Below are 18,145 nucleotides of genomic sequence, written 5' to 3'. Positions count from 1 at the left end.
CAAGGGAGGGGCCATTTCCACAGGCTTTAGAGGCCCTTCAAGGGAGTGAGGGTATGGCACTGGATCAAACCCCCCTCGATATAGTGAGTGTGCTCGCCTCTCGTGTGAGAGAAGACAAATGTTAACATTCCCATGCATCCATGCTCCGCCCACAGACCTCACCAGTTGCAACGCTTCCTGATTGGATGCTCAGGGGACCAAAGACATTGGGGAGTCTAGCACACACACCCCTGCACGTGTCTCCATATGTTGCAATTTACAGTATTTTATTTGTAAAAGTTATGTTTCTCATTCCTTTACCATATGTTATACCATAAGTACTAATTTTTTGCAACGCAAGCATTGCATAAAAAGTCATTTTTGTTTTTATTTTAAAAATTAATTCTATACAAAACTCTAGAAAAATATTTTTAAAGAAATAGTATTTTAAAGTATTTGTAATAATAGTGATAAATGCATGTTGTATTTGCATATTTCATTTACTTAACCCCGTGTCTACACCGGACGCGAGCCAAAAGACAATAGAACCCATTGTAGTAAGCGATGCTGTCTACACTGTACGTGGCATGACAAATCTCTAACTGATGCATCGTTCTATTTCTGACGTACTTAAAGGGTTAGTTCACCCAAAAATGAAATTTCTGTCATTAATTACTCACCCTCATGTCGTTCCACACCCGTAAGACCTTTGTTCATTTTCATGTTCATATTTTTGATGAAATCCGAGAGGTTATCTCCCACAGAAAGCAACGAAATTACCACATTCATGGTCCAGACAAGTAGTAAGGCTAGCGTAGGAGACTGACAGGGTAGAGATGAAATTGTTGAATAGTTATTTTTGTTTTGTTTTTGCGCACAAAAAGTATTCGCTTCATAATATTAAGATTGAACCACTGTAGTCATGTTGACTATTTTAACGATGTCTTTACTACTTCTCTGGGCCATGAATGTGGTAATTTCGTTGCTTTCCATGGGAGATAATAAAAAAAACCTCTCGGATTTCATCAAAAATATCTTCATTTGTGTTCCGAAGATCTTGCGGGTTTGGAACGACATGTGGGTGAGTAATTAATAACAAAAATTTCATTTTAGGGTGAACTAACCGTTTAAAGCGCTCCCGCTACTTCTGACAAGAGGAACAAAATGGATTTGCAACCATAGATACGTACTGCCACATACATCGGCGCGCTCGCCATCTTGGAACTGTCAACGTGTCGGCACTCACAGTAAGAGTTAATGATGCCACAATATTGAGCAGCTTCTGGTCGTGAAACCGCCGAGATTTAAATTCCCGAATAAATAACCTTTCACAGGTGAGAATGTGTTGGTTTGTGTTTTTATATCTATTAACTCAATATTACAGCTAGGTTTTTAAACTATGGTAACATTTAATTGTCGTGTTAGCTAACGTCTTTGTCTTGCTGTATTGTGTTAGTTTAGCAAAATCATCTGCTTAAGCAGATATAGATAATCAAACATGCACCTAACTGCGGTTGCAGTATACAGTGCTCTCGAGTGTTCACGGACCGGCTTTGACCGTTCCAATATGGCGGATGGCCCATGGAAACTATGTTTGTAACGGTCGCTTTGTCGCGTCCAGTGTAGGATTTACATGCTTACTTTTTTCTTATTGATCGGATCATTTCAGGTCTACACCACCCCTTTCAATCCGATCAAATTGAGCTCATTCGGATCGATCCGGCTGAGCCATCAATCCGATTACTAAATGGATAATTTGGATGCATGTAAATTAGTTTCCATCTGGCTCCTCTTTTGTTTTGTCCCGTGGCTGGCTCTCTGATAACGGTGTGGATGATGCAATAATGGCCGGTATGTGAAACTTCCAAATGGAGCTGATGATTGTGAAGGTCAGAAGGTATTTCCATTCACAAAGTTCAAAATTATTACTGGAATAAGTGATAACAAGACGAAATGATGCACAAAGAAACTGGTTTCCCATGTTCAGTAGTATTGTTTCATTGTTTTGTTTTGTTTTGTTTATTATGTTTCTATAGCACAAATTAATGCAACCATAGTTTCCCAATGTGCTGTACAAAGATACAAGAACAATAACAGTAACATCACAGAAAAGAAACACAGAAAAACATAACTCAACACCCAGAGAGATTAAAAGCCTGAGTTAATAGATAAGTTTTTAACAATGATTTAAAACTAAAACTTTGGATCATTTCATCACTGGGCAGGTGGTAGGCCTTGACACATTGCGTGCCACTTTATGATCTAACCTTTAATTTAGTTGACACTTATTTTTAGTAAAAGTGTAAAGTAACATACTGTTTCACATCAGTCAGCACACATCAGTACTGTACATGCCATTCATTTGATGCAAGATATAAATATAAGCAAATGATACGCACTGAGGGTGTATTCCCTTGGCAAACAAGCATGTTCAGTGGGTGATATTTGAATTTGGAAAGTAAGCAAACTAGACGTAACTTGAGTGCAAATGCTATTTATGGTGCTTGGTTCAGTGTAACTGTGTTACTGAAGAGCAAATATGAATATGATGTTCTGGTAGCTGTTTCTGCACTACATGCAACTGTCAAAAGCACTAGTGCAATTGGTGCAACTGTTGATTTACTGAGAGCTTAAAGCAAATACCAAATTATCTAGTAGGAAGATATTTAAACGTATTAAAAACTGCAAAATATTTTTTTTAAACGCTATTAAAGTACATTTGAAAAAAAAAAAAAACGCAGCTCTAAAAAGGTATGTATAAAAACCCTTATTATTCATAGCTGTATACTGAAAAGGTGTAGAAATACTGTAATCTGTATTATACAGCTGGACCAGTGACAGATGATACTCAATGTGCTAAGACAGCACAGATCAGCTGACTGTTCCTACTTAAAGATGAACCCTATTAAGTTATGACCACTCAGTTTAAACCACAGAGAGATTAATAGCCAGTTGCAAATTACAAGGGGATTTAGGGGTTGAAACCAAAACAAAAAGTTGGGTGGAAGCAATGACTGTATGTTGGGAGAAACTGCAATGCGCAATATGGTGACTCCCAAAAAAGAAGTCCCATCTTCTAAATAAATAAGCCAATTGGTAACGTCCTCACATCACTGCAGCTGCTGTTTAAAAGTTCCCATAGAAACAGATAAGGCCCCAATATACTTAAAAAGAAATTGAACAACGAATGGGTGTGACGCAATTTTGAATAAAATCTGTCCAAAACCGAGGTGTTTTGGTGGTTCAAAACAGCTGTACACAAGGGAAGAATGTTTGTAACCAAGCAGATCTCACCCTCCATTGACTACCATAGTAGGAAAAAAAATACTATGGTAGTCAATGGGGGGTGAGATCTGCTTGGTTGTAAACATTCTTCCAAATATCTTCCTTTGTGTACAGCAGAACAAAGAAATGTATACAGGTTTGGAATGACTGGAAGGTGAGCAAATGATGACAGAATTTTCATTTTTGGGTGAACTATCCCTTTAAAGTAGCCCAATTCCGTGGGAAAACCGCGGACTTAACAACACTGGTTAGAATAGTTTGCGGGAGCAGAATTATAAACACAGTGAGGCTGTGAAAGTGACCAGTGAGCAGATGAGTTTATGTGTTCAGTGTGGCTGTTTAATGTCCCCAGTAACCTCTGGAGTCCCATTTAGACACTTGACAGCCACTTTTTTCAAGGGTATTGTATTTTATGTCAGATTAAAACGCGAATATATCATATTCTTGTCTAAAATGCAAACCTTATTTCAGGCATTTAACCAAAAACCCATTCAAAAAAACTTGTTTCTGGGTTTGGCCTAAAAAAATACATTGTCCCGGCAGCACTCTATTAATACTGTCTCATCAAACATGGACCATTCAGATAACACAATGAATCTATATCACCTGAGGAAATATTTTACTGAAGAGTAAAACTTGGAATCATAATTTGTTTCCACCTGCCAGTTTCAATCATGTCAGCTCACGGTTTCTTGTAAAACTACATATTTGAGTTTGAATGCTAATATATCGCAGTACAATCGTTCACTTATGGCCATCTTAAAGGGGACATATCATGAAAATCAGACTTTTTCTGTATTTAAGTGCTATAATCGGGTCCCCGGTGCATCTATCAACCCATAAAACGTGAAAAAGGACAACACAGTAACTTTGTTTTGGTAAACCTTTCTCTGCAAGCATGTGAAAAAATGAGCCGCTTAGATTTTGCTCCCCTAGTGATGTTAGAAGGGGATCTTATTAGAATATTACCACCCCTTAATCTGCACATTTCCACTTCCGGTGCCGACATTTTGTTTTTGCATGTGAAAACGGTGTACCAGTTCTAACGCTATGGCAAAAGTTGGAGCAAAGCATGCTAACTGTTCTGTCGTTGACTGCACAGACGAGCACAGAACACTATTTAGAGTCTCGTTAGCTTGGATAGCCTGCAAGTTGACCCTGGCAAGCTCGATTGCTAAAAAAGGAGCGTTTCTGTCAGAGAAATATTTTGGAAAAAAATTAGACCATTTGATAGCAATCATAAACGTTAGTCTGGTGTGTATGGCTCTGTTTGGCAAACAGGTACACTATGTATAGTGGGCGTCCATATGGGTTTTGCACAAAAGATTAACATGACGGCACACGCTTGTCGATGAGTTGAATCAACTCCACAGCAACTACATAAATTTATCCACTAACCGTTCTAAAAGTTGTAACTTCTTCCTGAGTCTCTCCATCAGTGTCGACTCGGTTTGAACAATGTAAGGCTGAACACCGTTACTGACAATCCTCATTTTGGCTACGTGAGATTCTCCAGCTTTGTTGTTGTTGAGCAACCGTTTTGGGGGCATGAAAATGCAAACTTTTGAAAACGGGTTTCAAAGTGCAAGTTTTTGAAAATGCAAATCTGTGAAAATTATGACGTCATGCACATGCGCATTACACGTTCAGTCTATAGTGTTTCATTTTCACAGATTTGTATGGATGGGTATTGTTTTGACAATGGTGTCGTCTGTATGTGGAAAACTCAAAGGAAAAACTTCTTTTTAAGCATATCGTTGTCGTGTAAACGTACCCTAATATTACATCTTGTGAAAAGGGGCATAATAGGTCCCCTTTAAATTTGTCAATAAAGTACATACTTTTTTAATTATAAAAATATAATTCAAATCTAATTCCTGAGGCCAAAAAGATCATGACCAGTTATATATATTTTTATATACAGAGAGACAAAGACACAATGACATCATAATAGAAAACATTTTATTGTTATAAATAAATTAAAACTGGAGGAAGGTTAGAGAGAGAGAGAGAGAGAGAGAGAGAGAGAGAGAGAGAGAGAGAGAGAGAGAGAGAGAATGCATGTAAACAAGGCTAGTTTCTCTGTACAACACCAGCCAAAATTGCCATTCCCTCTGTTTAAGAAAAGACGAGACTGCGAAAGAAGAAATACAGTAAGCATCCATCAGTGCATTAGAGTATTGGCCAAAATAAATGGCACTGCATACCCAGGCACTGCGACAACCACTTTCCTTGTGGCTGGTCCCCAAAGTTTTTCTGTATGACACTTGGGAACCACAGAGAACTAGAGAAGAGAAGTTACTGGACAACAAAGTACAGAAAAATAGCTGACCTCCAGATTACAATATGACAGCACAAATAAATAATACACATTGTTTAAAAGTATTAAAAATAGTTGGGAATGCTTATAATACAGTAGTGAGGGGCTGCATAAAATCAAAAGCCATAGTTAATACTGGCCAACCAGTTTACAGTTAAAATTAATGTGTTAATCTGTGTAGTACACTTCCTTTATCCTAATGCTGATGAACAAGTGAAATGGGTGATGCAATATGGTGGGAAAATGAAAGGGAAAAAAAACCCCAAATAAAATGGACCAGCGGACTTGTACCAGAATAAGACTTCTCCCCATAAGCCATGTGGGCTTCTCTGTAGAATACACCAACAGGCCTAAAGAGGAAAAACCTTAACAAAAGGTTTAGTAGTACAGCTTTTTGGGCACTTCCCAAGAGAAAGAGTCACGGCCAAAGTGGCCGTAAGCAGCAGTCTTCTGATATATTGGCTTCTTCAGCTCCAGCTCCCTAGAACACATTGGCCATGGATTATTGACTCATCAAAATAAAACTGTACAATTAAAAGGTCATCATGGAGCCAATACTGCACAGTTGATTATCATGTAGCCAATTATCATGTAGTTAATAGTGCGCGGTTGTACACCCAGCCAGCCAGAGAAGAGATGAAGCGGTCACTTACCGTTACACTCATTAGTCACCCTGAAGAAGGAAACCACAGCATGAAATAGAAAGCAAGTCTAATAGCAAGCACTAGTTAACCACTCGAACCTTAATACTTTAGGGTAGAATGAATCCAGAGAGGAAACATGATGGCTCTGTTCCACACCCAAGAGCAAAACCTCATAAGTGACTGATTTGAAACGTTCTTCATGCTCACATAAGTAGAGATGTAAAGTGCACGAGAGACTCTAATGCTCAGTCAATAGAGTGCAACAGTCACATTCCGGAAGTAAAAACTCCATTCATTTGCTCCATAGAGGAACTGATTTTTAACGATGACTTGTAAACCGTTAAAGAGCTGTAAGCTCTGAAGTTGTTAATGGATGGTATATGCTTTTGTTGAAGCCATCTGTTTGCATTATTTCAACTTATTTTTAAAACAATCATGTTTAACAGTGGAATTTGTGGTGGGAAACTACATTACCCATGATGCTCTACAGAAAATTTCACCAATCAGAAAGTCGCAGTGATCAAATCACACCAAAAGAGCTTGGCAGGGAACACCGAGTTCCATGAAGCACTGCAAATGACGTTATCAAGTTGGCTTCGCTATGCTCTCAAAATACTTACATATTTGTAAATATATAACTTTAACGAATTAATTATTACAATTTTGAATGAGTTATTATTTTGAATGAGTTAATACAATCTGTCTGATGGAATCAGGGGATACAAAGACCCAAAGAAAGTGAAGCACAGACAGAAGCAAGAGAAAAAGGAATGATTCACACCCAAACCTGTTAAGCTTGAAAGATGAAGAAATATAAAAGCGAGCGAGAAGAGTGCGTAAAGACAGCAGTGGTTACCTCACGATGACTCCTGGACGAAGATCAAAGTTCTTCTTGACAATTTTGAGCAGCTCCTGTTCAGTCTTTTGGGATGTGCCATAGTGGAAGATGGAAATGGAAAGAGGATGGGCCACTCCAATAGCATAAGAAACCTGTATCATGGTGAAGGAAATTTCATGAATATGTTGATTAATTTTATCAACTTCAAAGAATTATACTTGCTCAGTAGAACACAAAATATCTGGCCAACTGACCTGAACAAGAACACGCCTGCACAGTTTGGCCTTTACTAGAGATTTGGCCACCCAGCGGGCAGCGTACGCAGCTGAACGGTCCACTTTGGTGTAGTCCTTTCCAGAGAAAGCTCCTCCACCGTGGGCTCCCCAGCCCCCGTAGGTATCGACAATAATCTTACGACCGGTCAGGCCGGCATCACCCTAAGTCAGTGGGATAGTGTTCAAGTTACAGTATGCATGCAACTCTCAAGTATTACAACTTTTAGTGAAGATTTACAACCAAAACTGGTCACTACCTGAGGGCCTCCAATGACAAAGCGACCACTGGGCTGCAAGTGGTAGATGGTATCGTCGTCCAGATAAACAGAGGGGACCACAACTTTGATGACTTTATCTTTGAGCGCATCACGCATCTCATCAAGGCAGATGTCTTCATCGTGCTGCACAGAAACTACAATAGTGTGGACGCGCACCGGCAGCATGGCACCACGATCTTGTCTGTACTGCACTGTAACCTGTTTGTAAAGCACAGAGTCATGTTGCACTGTCAGGAAACACTCTACACAAGCACTTGCATGCACATCTAGCTGTGAAAGAACACATTTTTGTGCTCTGAAATGCAATACCCTGCCAGCATAAACCAGCTTGGAGTCCAACATGGAACTCATGCTGGATTTTTTAGCAGGCTAGAGTGCGATAGTCGGGCTCTGGAAGCAAAAACTCTAATCATTTTTTTGGAAAAATTGATTTTTAACGATTAACCCCTTACAGACAGACCTACTTTGAGCTATGAGGTTGTTAATCGATGGTATATGCTTTTGTTGAAGCCATCTGTTTGCAATATTTTAAATTATTTTTTAAAATAATCATGTTTAACATCTGAATTTGATGAAAAATGACTACTAACAACAATGCTGTGTGTGTGTGTGTGTATATTACAGTCAATAGAGTGCAACAGTCGCATTCCGGAAGTAAAAGTATTAATTAAAACTCCTATTAATTATATCATATATATATATGGTCCAGGGTCACGTATATATAATTAACTACTTTAAATTAGTTGTTTTATATTTCTCCATTTACAATTTGATTATGCAGTTCAGTTGATTATGCTTCATGGGATTGTGGTTCTTTCCCTCGCTAAAGCTGTGAAAAGCCGTCTTGTGGGTGTGGAACGACATGAAGGTGAGTAATTAATGACAGAATTTTCATTTTTGGTTGAACTAACCCTTTAAGTACACAGTTTGTACCTTTTTTTTTTTTTTTGTCTGATTTTCAAATACTTTTTTGCTTCAGATCAGAAGTTTAGAATGTTATGATTCACCTCATAGCTGGTTAGTTTGGCTCATGGTTTATATAATAATAAAAAAACAAAACAATGGGTGGACACTAGCACAGTATTCAGCTGACCTGAGTCTTGGAGTCTGGGCGGAGCCAGGGAAGGGTGCCGTTTCGCCGCAGTTCAGCCATTTTGGCGTTAAGTTTGTGGGCGAGAACAATAGTGAGTGGCATACATTCCTCTGTTTCATCAGTGGCATAACCGAACATGAGACCCTGAAAGAGTAACAGCACAATACAGAATATATTAATATTGAAATGTCATTAAAAGAGTTTCATTTACAGTTTTTAGACCGCACTGAATTACCTGGTCGCCAGCCCCAACATCCTCTTCATTGCGGTCTAAATGAACACCCTGGGCGATGTCTGGAGACTGCTGCTCCAGAGCCACCAGGACATTACAGGTCTTGTAATCAAAGCCTACAGGTTCAGGAGAGAGAATATGGAATGGTTTCAGTCGCTCCGATGACATTTTTTAGTGTGTTTGTTGCCTTTCAGAAGTGCACTACCGTTCAAAACATTGGGGTCAGTAAAGATTAATGCTTTCATTCATCAGGTTTTTGAACGGTAGTGTAAACACTTCAGTATCTATAATAAAAATATAATATAATCAAACCAACCCTTTGATGAGTCGTCATAGCCAATGTGTTTTATGGTGTCACGGACCACCTTTTGATAGTCCACAACAGCACGAGACGTCACCTCTCCCGCCAGCAAAATCATTCCAGTCTTGGCTACAGTTTCTAGAAAAGAAAAACGAATGAAAAGGGGCCATGAAACATTCATAAAGTCAGAAAATCACATGCAAAACTCAAGCAAGTTCAGTGATTCTGAAATTCAACATACCACAAGCCACTTTTGCGTCTGGGTCTTGCTTCAGGTGAGCGTCCAACACAGCGTCACTAATCTGGTCACATATCTTATCTGTAAAATACAATAACAATAATTAGTATTCTATATATTTGTCAAAATCAACACCACATTTTGCTTGTTTTCAATCAGCTGTGCTTGAGAATCAATTTCAATCAGTTTTGGACTTTTGTAAAATGCATATTTTAATTTTAAATTATACAACAGTATATCTACATTAGCATTTGAAGTGGATCAAAAAAGTTCATCAAAGTTGTCCTAACTTTTTTGAGTGACATTGACAAGAATATCTCTTATCACAAGCACAATAAAAGCAAACTATGTATAGTTTTCAAGTTATAAAAATGGGTTACACTTTATTTTAAGGTGACGTGGTTACATTGTACTTACTCAAATAAGTACTGAGTAATATTAATTAATGTATTTTATAGAGTTGCGGTTAGGGTTTGGTTTTGGGTTAGTTACATGTAATTATGCATAATTTACTGTTAAGTACATGTAGCAATGTGTAACTAAATCACCTTAAAATAAAGTGTTACCTAAAAATGACTTTATAGTTCATATTTGAAGAACTAGTATTTGAAGAATAAATTAGGGCTTTTCAGAGTGTTGTGCAACTTTACAACTTTTATTTATTTTTATTTTATTATTGCAAATAGATCCAATAATATTTTACATAACCTAAGAACTTCCCACTCGCACATATTCTTAAATTCAAAAGGTCTTGTCTGTTTTAGATATAGGCTAAATGTCAGTGACTGTTCAATCAAAACTGAAACTAAAAGAAATAAAACAAAATTGTAACAAAAGCATAGCTGAAAACAAACTAAACCTAAATTTAAAGTATATGAAAATCTTAAAAAGCAAAGGTATAATAACTTTAGCGTGACTTTTATGGTATTTTTTTGTTATATTGGAGATCCCAGTCTTCGTTCACTTAAACTTTCATTGCAGAGAAAAGAACCGCCTTAACCATATGGAGAAAACGGAGAGTGGGCGGAGTCTGCGCTGAGACCGCATGTTTGATCCCACGTGTCTGAGCTGAGCGCGAGGCCGTGTCTCAAGACCTAGTGAGCTGCCTAGATAGACAACATGTTTGAGCATCAGAGGTGGCTTCGGTGTCAGCTGAGATGAGTGTGTGTGTGTGTGTGTGTGTGTGTGTGTGTGTGTGTGTGTGTGTGTGTGTGTGGAGAAAGTGCTGTCTAGGATGGCAGCTCACTAGTTTTTGAGACACAGCCATAGAAACAAAGTACAATCGCGTCAATAGAAACGTTCAGCGTTCATTTAATCTGAGCACTGAATTATATTTATTTAAATGTTTACAAACTAAAGCAAATACAGTTACTTTAGGAAAATATAGTTAGAAAAAAATGTATTTAAATAATAGGGGAAAACAGAACAGTGCGCTATTACAATGAACATGCAGAACAGGTGCTGTTATGTAATAGCGGAGTTGGTACTGTAACGTTACCCAAAGTTTAGTTTGTATATTTTACCTGGATGCCCTTCTCCAACGGACTCCGACGTAAACAAAAAGCAGTCTTCCTCAATGAGAGAGTTGTGGAACCCGTTAATTTCTCCGTTCATCATTTTTAGTTTCTTTTTTGTAGTACTTCACTCACTCGATTGGAAAACGCAGGAAATCTGTCCCCCCTCAGCGGAACACGAGAGTATTTATGGAACGGCCCGCCTCGCGTCATCAGTGGCCCGCGCTCTTTCGGCCTCTCAGGTGACTGGACGAAACCATGTTGCGCGGAGGGGGGGTATGGCACAGAAGTCTGTGGGGCAGTATGGTAATATGTCAAGAATGATGTAAGCTTGCACGAGATTGCACCCTCATTGAAGTCCATTAACACACACACACTGCACGCAACGTGCGCTAATAACAAACATTTGAAAACATAAAGGTAAGTGTTTACACAGAAACACACACAAAATAATACAACACTAACAAAAAAACATTTATTTTCTTGACGTAGCTATCATACATTGGAGTAAGTAGGCTAAATATCATGAATATTAAAACTTGCTAACTCACACCTGCGCAACGCTTTTTGTTAGCAATAAAGACTTAAAAAAACATAAGCAATTACTTACTGTAATACAATAATAGGCTACTACATTAACAAATCATACCATGATTTAGACACATACCATGGTAATCTTATTTTTTGAAGGACATTCATGTAAACAACATGGTATATGAATAGCCTAACTCTTACACAACTCTCAGTGATAACAATAAAGACTTAAAAACATCATTAACCATTACTTGTTATGGTTTTATACACATTATAATACACTTATAGACTACTATGTGCATATTACCATGTTTTTGGGCATGTACCATAAGAGTATCATATAAACAACATGGTATATGAAATCCATGTTACATCACACTCTTGTGCAACCTGTGGTGATAACAAACATCATTAAAATATATTGGTATATTATAATGGACTAATGGACTACTACAATAACACAAAAGTACTAGAATGCACTGTGAAAAACATTAATAGAATATTGTATAAGTTATCTCATAGTACTATATCTTATTATTTGATGTACCTTGGAGTATCATGTAAATGTCATTGTACATCAATATGAAATCCATGTGAACACACAATCTTGCGCAACTTGTGGTGAATGAACACTTAAAAACACGATTAACCGTAAGGCTGGCTTCAGAGGAAACCAAAATACAATTACAAGAGATAAAACGGATGCCCTGAAGATTTGTCCTGCTTTATCGGCTGTCCTGATGTGATTTGAAGAAAGGTAAATTGTATGTCTGCTTCTTACTTAAGCACTGCCTCTTTTGTCAATATGGCCATCGGGAGAGACTGTGTTTTCAATTTATGCCAATTATGTCTCAGTGCTGAGAAAGGACACGTAACTAAAGCAAAGTGACAGTCCACTGAAGCCTTGATATTGATCTGAACTGAAGCCATCTCTGAACATTAGCCTGTTACATCCTCTTATATAAACAAGCCTCATGACCACCTGTGTCATGTCATCAGTTTTGTACTTTTGTACCAAGAATAGTTCATCCAAAACTCCAAAAATAGCAACTTTGTTAGAAAGATTTATATATATATATATATATATATATATATACACACTGATCAGGCATAACATTATGACCACCTTCCTAATATTATGTTGGTCCCCCTTTCGCTGCCAAAACAGCCCTGACCCGTCGAGGCATGGACTCCACTAGACCCCTGAAGGTGTGCTGTGGTATCTGCACCAAGATGTTAGCAGCAGATCCTTTAAGTATTGTAAGTTGCGAGGTGGAGCCTCCATGGATCAGACTTGTTTGTTCAGCACATCCCACAGATGCTCGATTGGATTGAGATCTGGGGAATTTGGAGGCCAAGTCAACACCTCAAACTCATTGTTGTGCTCCTCAAACCATTCCTGAACCATTTTTGCTTTGTAGCAGGGTGCATTATCCTGCTGAAAGAGGCCACAGCCACCAGTTTCCACGAAAGGGTGTACATGGTCTGTAACAATGCTTAGGTAGGTGGTACGTGTCAAAGTAACATCCACGTGGATGGCAGGACCCAAGGTTTCCCAGCAGAACATTGTCATGAACACGGGTGCATCGGGTAAACGATGCACACGCACCCGGCCATCCACGTAATGTAAAAGAAAACATGATTCATCAGACCAGGCCACCTTCTTCCATTGCTCCGTGGTCCAGTTCTGATGTTCACATGCCCACTGTTGGCCCTTTCGGCGGTGGACAGGGGTCAGCATGGGCACCCTGACTGGTCTGCAGCTATGCAGCTCCATACGCAACAAACTGCGATGTTCTGTGTATTCTGACACCTTTCTATCAGAACCGGCATTAACTTCTTGAGCAATCTGAGCTACAGTAGCTCGTCTGTTGGATCGGACCACACGGGCCAGCCTTCGCTCCCCACGTGCATCAATGAGCCTCGGCCGCCCATGACCCTGTCGCCGGTTCACCACTGTTCCTTCCTTGGAGCACTTTTGATAGATACTGACCACTGCAGACCAGGAACACCCCACAAGAGCTGTAGTTTTGGAGATGCTCTGACCCAGTCGTCTAGCCATTATAATTGGCTCTTGTCAAACTCGCTCAAATCCTTACGCTTGCCCATTTTTCCTGCTTCTAACATCAACTTTGAGGACAAAATGTTCACTTGCTGCCTAATATATCCCACCCACTAACAGGTGCCGTGATGAAGAGATAATCAGTGTTATTCACTTCACCTGTCAGTGATCACAAATCAGCATATTAGGATGATTTCTGAAGGATCATGTGACACTGAAGACTGGAGTAATGATGCTGGAAATTCAGCTTTGCATCACAGAAATAAATTACATTTTACAATATATTCACATAGAAAATAGCTACTTTAAATTGTAATAATATTTCACAATATTACTGTTTTTACTGTATTTTTTATCAAATAAATGCAGCCTTGGTGAGCAGAAGAGTCATCAGTGACACTTTATTTCCATAATCCACTTTAGACATTCTACTAACTATAAGTAACTTTGCAACATTTCAACTAGCAGTCATTAGAGTATTAGTAGACTGTCTGCTTAATATCTGCTAACACTGTATTTTGACGCTCCCCAACAGATCCCCAAGTCTTCTTTCAAAAACATTTAAAAAATCAACATTTGAAGTAACAGTAACCAAGTTTGTCTAGGTCATGACACCCCAGCTTTGTTCCTCATCTGACATTTGGTCAATCAAAGTGCAATGTCATTAATTGTTACATAATCCATACTCTAAATACTCAAAACTACAATGATGAACTGTTGGCTTACACTTTACTACACTACTTTGCATTTCAAATATAGGCCTATTATTATGAGTAGTTGTATTTAGCATTGCAGTAATGAGAAGGAGCATTCCAGTAGGCTTTATATTCTTTATGTGAAACAATTGTTTTATTTTGAAAGATCTTGAAATCAATAGATGTGCTACTCATTCTGATTGTCATATTGACATTTTATTGGGACAACATGCCAAATTCTCTCTGTTTCACCTATTAATCATACATTCTTCCTCAGCAATCCACCATTCTTATCATGTTATTTCCAACAGTAGACGCTTCTGTTGAACCAAACTACATGTAAAGACTGAAGCAGCAAAGACACACATCACACATTTTACTTTGAAAATTTGTTTTGTCATATTAGAGCAGCAGTTCTGACTCAGATGATATCTTAAATCGACAATGACTCAGGTTTTTTATTCAATATGACGCATAAAAATAAAGATTTTATAAACCAGACTCTGTCCTTGACGCGGTCAGGATGAGACAGCAGTTTATTGGCACAAATCTCCCTCACAATGGCACTGCTTAACACCACACCTCTCAATCCAGCCAAGTATTGCATCAGAAATGGGCAATGCTGGCAAGCAAACACTGGTATAACCACACGCTTATATTGTATATACAAATGTTTCCGTGATAGCTGTTGTCATGATCAGGCTGTTTTTCTTATCGATCTCCCTGTGAAAGAGCATTGCATAACACCGGGGGAAGTTTTCTTTAGTTGTGTTATATGAGGTAAACCCTGTTATTCAACATTAATTCACTTATAGACAAGTCCTGCCTTGTGTCGTTGATAATGCTGTTTCATTCACAACATTTCTTTACTATTGTAATGCATCAGACAGTTGCAGCTCTAAACAAATAACATTCTGAACAAAATCTTACTGCATAACATGTAATTCAGGACACATTCAAATGTTATAGTGTGGGGAATACTGTCACCCAGTAAATGTATAAATATGCTCAATTGTTTGTCATTTGGCCATATATTTTAAAAGGGCCAATATAGAAAACACTCTGGAACTGGATAATGTAGAATTATACAGTATATTTGGTCACACTTTAGATCAGGGTTCAATTCTCACTATTACTAACTATTAACTATGACTTTTGCCTCAATTAACTCCTCATTAGTTACTATGGTAGTTAAGTTTAGGTATTAGGTAGGATTAAGGGATGCAGAATAAGGCATTAATATGTGCTTTATAAGCATAAAATGGCCTTCCAGGAGGTTTCAGGCTTCGTCACATGTGGTACATTGGAGAGGTGGGTAACTGAAAGGTCACAGGTTTGAATTCCACAAAGCGATACTTGAGCTGTCAGCATTGTGCCTTTAAGAAAGCCTTTTAACCTTGGGTTGCACCAGGGAGACTGTAATGTGTGAACTTCAAGTTGTTTTGGGTAAAAGCTTCAGCTACATACCTGAATTCTGCTTGTTTTCAGTGAACTCCAGGAGTGGCCTTTCTCAGAAGTGGCTTCCTTACGGCGAAGTCTTTTCAAAGAAAATCAGATCTTTGGTAACACCTTGGTTTAGGTTTAGTTATGCAAGCTATACTTCAATGTGGAAAGACTAGAATTTTCAAAGCTGTTTGTCAGGCTTACATTTCAATAACATCGTCAATAAAATCAGAATACAGTGGTATATCTCTGATCTTGTTTGTGTATTGCTTAAGTTAATTGAAAACTTCTCCCATTTGGAGTAGATAGCAACTTAAATTTTGGTTTATTTAGTGCACAAGTCAGGGGGTTTGGAACAACATGAGGCTGGGTAAATACTTCAGATTTTAACCTTTAATAATTTTCAATCTTTGGGTGAATTTTTCCACATCAAGACTGATGCGACACATATGGGTTTGGAATAACGTATACCTAGCTACCAAAAATGCATGCTAAGAACATTTTGCTAACGGTTATGAAAACATTTTTTCCGAATGTTCTCTGAACGTTCAAAACATCCAGTTTTTAAATGTTTTTAAAAAAAATTCTTTGTCATGCAAGCGTTAAGGGAATGTTTCATTTGATCATTTTGCAAATATGCAGGGAACGTTAAATTTGAATGTTCTAAAACAAACAAAACAAACTTCCAACTAAAACATTTCAGAAAAATCATTCCATGAACAATGTATAAATAACATTTTTGTGCTAACATTGTGAGGATGTTATTAAAGACCAGATGACTCTGAATCAATGTTCTGTTTTATTATTGAAAGAATCTTGCCTGAACTATAATACATTCCCTTATACTGTAATAAGGAGAATTTAAGAATTATAGAAGATTCCTGGGTCATTCCCCTTCTGAGATATATTATTATTTGCAAAATATTTTTAACTTTTTTTTTTTTGGTAGCTTACTTATAACCCATATATGCAAAGTTTATTACAGAAATTAGTAATTATGCTTATACTTAATTATACTAATTATTCGTTTGCATGCACAGGTATGAAGTATTTTATATTATTTAAGCATCTGGAACCTTTTCAGTTTGACAACTGTGGTAAGACCATGATAAGTCTAACTTCACTTAAAAGCACAATATGTAATTTTTTCGCCGTTAGAGGTCGCTAATTCAAAATAAAGGCGTAACTTGCTGCACCAGATATTAGGCAACATGGTAAACATGGTAAACATGGTACTCGTATGTAAATTAAGAAAACGAGATTTAAACTGTTGAGCTATACTATAACAATGATTCATTTTCTGTTGATGAATGCATCCTAACAGTTGCTCACCTGTCTAATAAAACACATAATATATTAAAGCGTCTTTGGTGTTTCGAAATCGAGGGTAATGCGGGTATGTCATTAGCCCGCTGTCAGGCCTAAAGCGGGCATGCTAGTGCATGCCAGGGCCAGTCGCATTTCCACTGTCACTTCCGGGGTTTGATTGTGCCTCGTCAGGGCTTCCTCGGGGCCAACGGCCAGGGTTTTTTGGCCCGCCGAATACCTTGGTCCAAAGCGGGCCAGCTCGGGCCTGAGGGAGTGGTTACAAACAAAGGAGGGGTTTATCTGAGTCTGGAGACGGCAGCGCCGTGGATGATTTCATATACCAGCAAACACTTTTAAAATCATTTTAGCTCAACTCACTTTCAGACAGCAGTGAGTGTTTGCAATAACTTCTGTTTGTGATCCGATGTGGATTCTGATCACCGTATAAGGCAGAAATATTTGTAATATGCAATGAAAAATGCGCTAACCATAACCATAGTAAACATGGTAAATACGACCGCTTGAAGAAATCAGACAAATTATATACGTAGGCTATCACAATCGTGTATTTATTTTATCTGTCAGTACGTCTTGTCTCTTATATCGGACTGTCTCATATAAGCATATTCAGCTCAGTATATGTCATAGAATAAAGTAACTCCAGTTTTTCAGGAGCTTCCTCTGTTTCTCTGACTGAAAATATAACTGGAGAGAGTGCTGAAGCTCCTCAGGTGTATTTTTGAAGAAATTATCATTCTTTCTAAATGTGATGTGAGTATATTATCCTGTGACTACAAATAAACAGAAATGACTGAATGTGTCCTCTTTCTTTTGTGAAATAACGTAAATAGCCTACCACTTTATTTCTGTGACTAATGTGCAATCTTGACACAAATTAATTAATTCTGATCAATGTATCACTTATTATTGTAAACCTGTGGTATAACATTGATGCTTGGGTTTTAAAACTTTAAGTAAACAACAAAAATGCTAACAAACGTCTGCTTTTGTCATGTTCGTTTTGCGATCTCGCTAGTTTCCAGTGATTTCTCTCTGATTAGTTTTCTGGTAAAACTTCCATTTGTTGGTGAAATGACGGGTTTGTG

The 18,145-nt window shown here is 38.0% G+C and overlaps 1 protein-coding gene across 1 annotated transcript; it reads right to left on the bottom strand.

Moving 5' to 3' along the window:
- Window positions 1-5,209: 5,209 nt before the first annotated feature.
- On the bottom strand, window positions 5,210-11,214 carry mat2ab (methionine adenosyltransferase II, alpha b). The gene is made up of 9 exons (XM_051895023.1): window positions 11,007-11,214; window positions 9,487-9,564; window positions 9,261-9,383; window positions 8,948-9,060; window positions 8,713-8,856; window positions 7,599-7,817; window positions 7,321-7,503; window positions 7,085-7,218; window positions 5,210-6,065 (listed from the first exon to the last, which is right to left on the bottom strand). The coding sequence occupies exons 1-9, from the start codon at window positions 11,098-11,100 to the stop codon at window positions 5,963-5,965; spliced, it is 1,191 nt and encodes a 396-aa protein (XP_051750983.1). The 5' UTR covers window positions 11,101-11,214; the 3' UTR covers window positions 5,210-5,962.
- Window positions 11,215-18,145: the final 6,931 nt, after the last annotated feature.

This window comes from Ctenopharyngodon idella, chromosome 5 (assembly GCF_019924925.1).
Source record: "Ctenopharyngodon idella isolate HZGC_01 chromosome 5, HZGC01, whole genome shotgun sequence".
Classification (NCBI taxonomy): Eukaryota; Metazoa; Chordata; class Actinopteri; order Cypriniformes; family Xenocyprididae; genus Ctenopharyngodon; species Ctenopharyngodon idella.
This window is presented reverse-complemented; position numbering and strand designations above follow the sequence as displayed.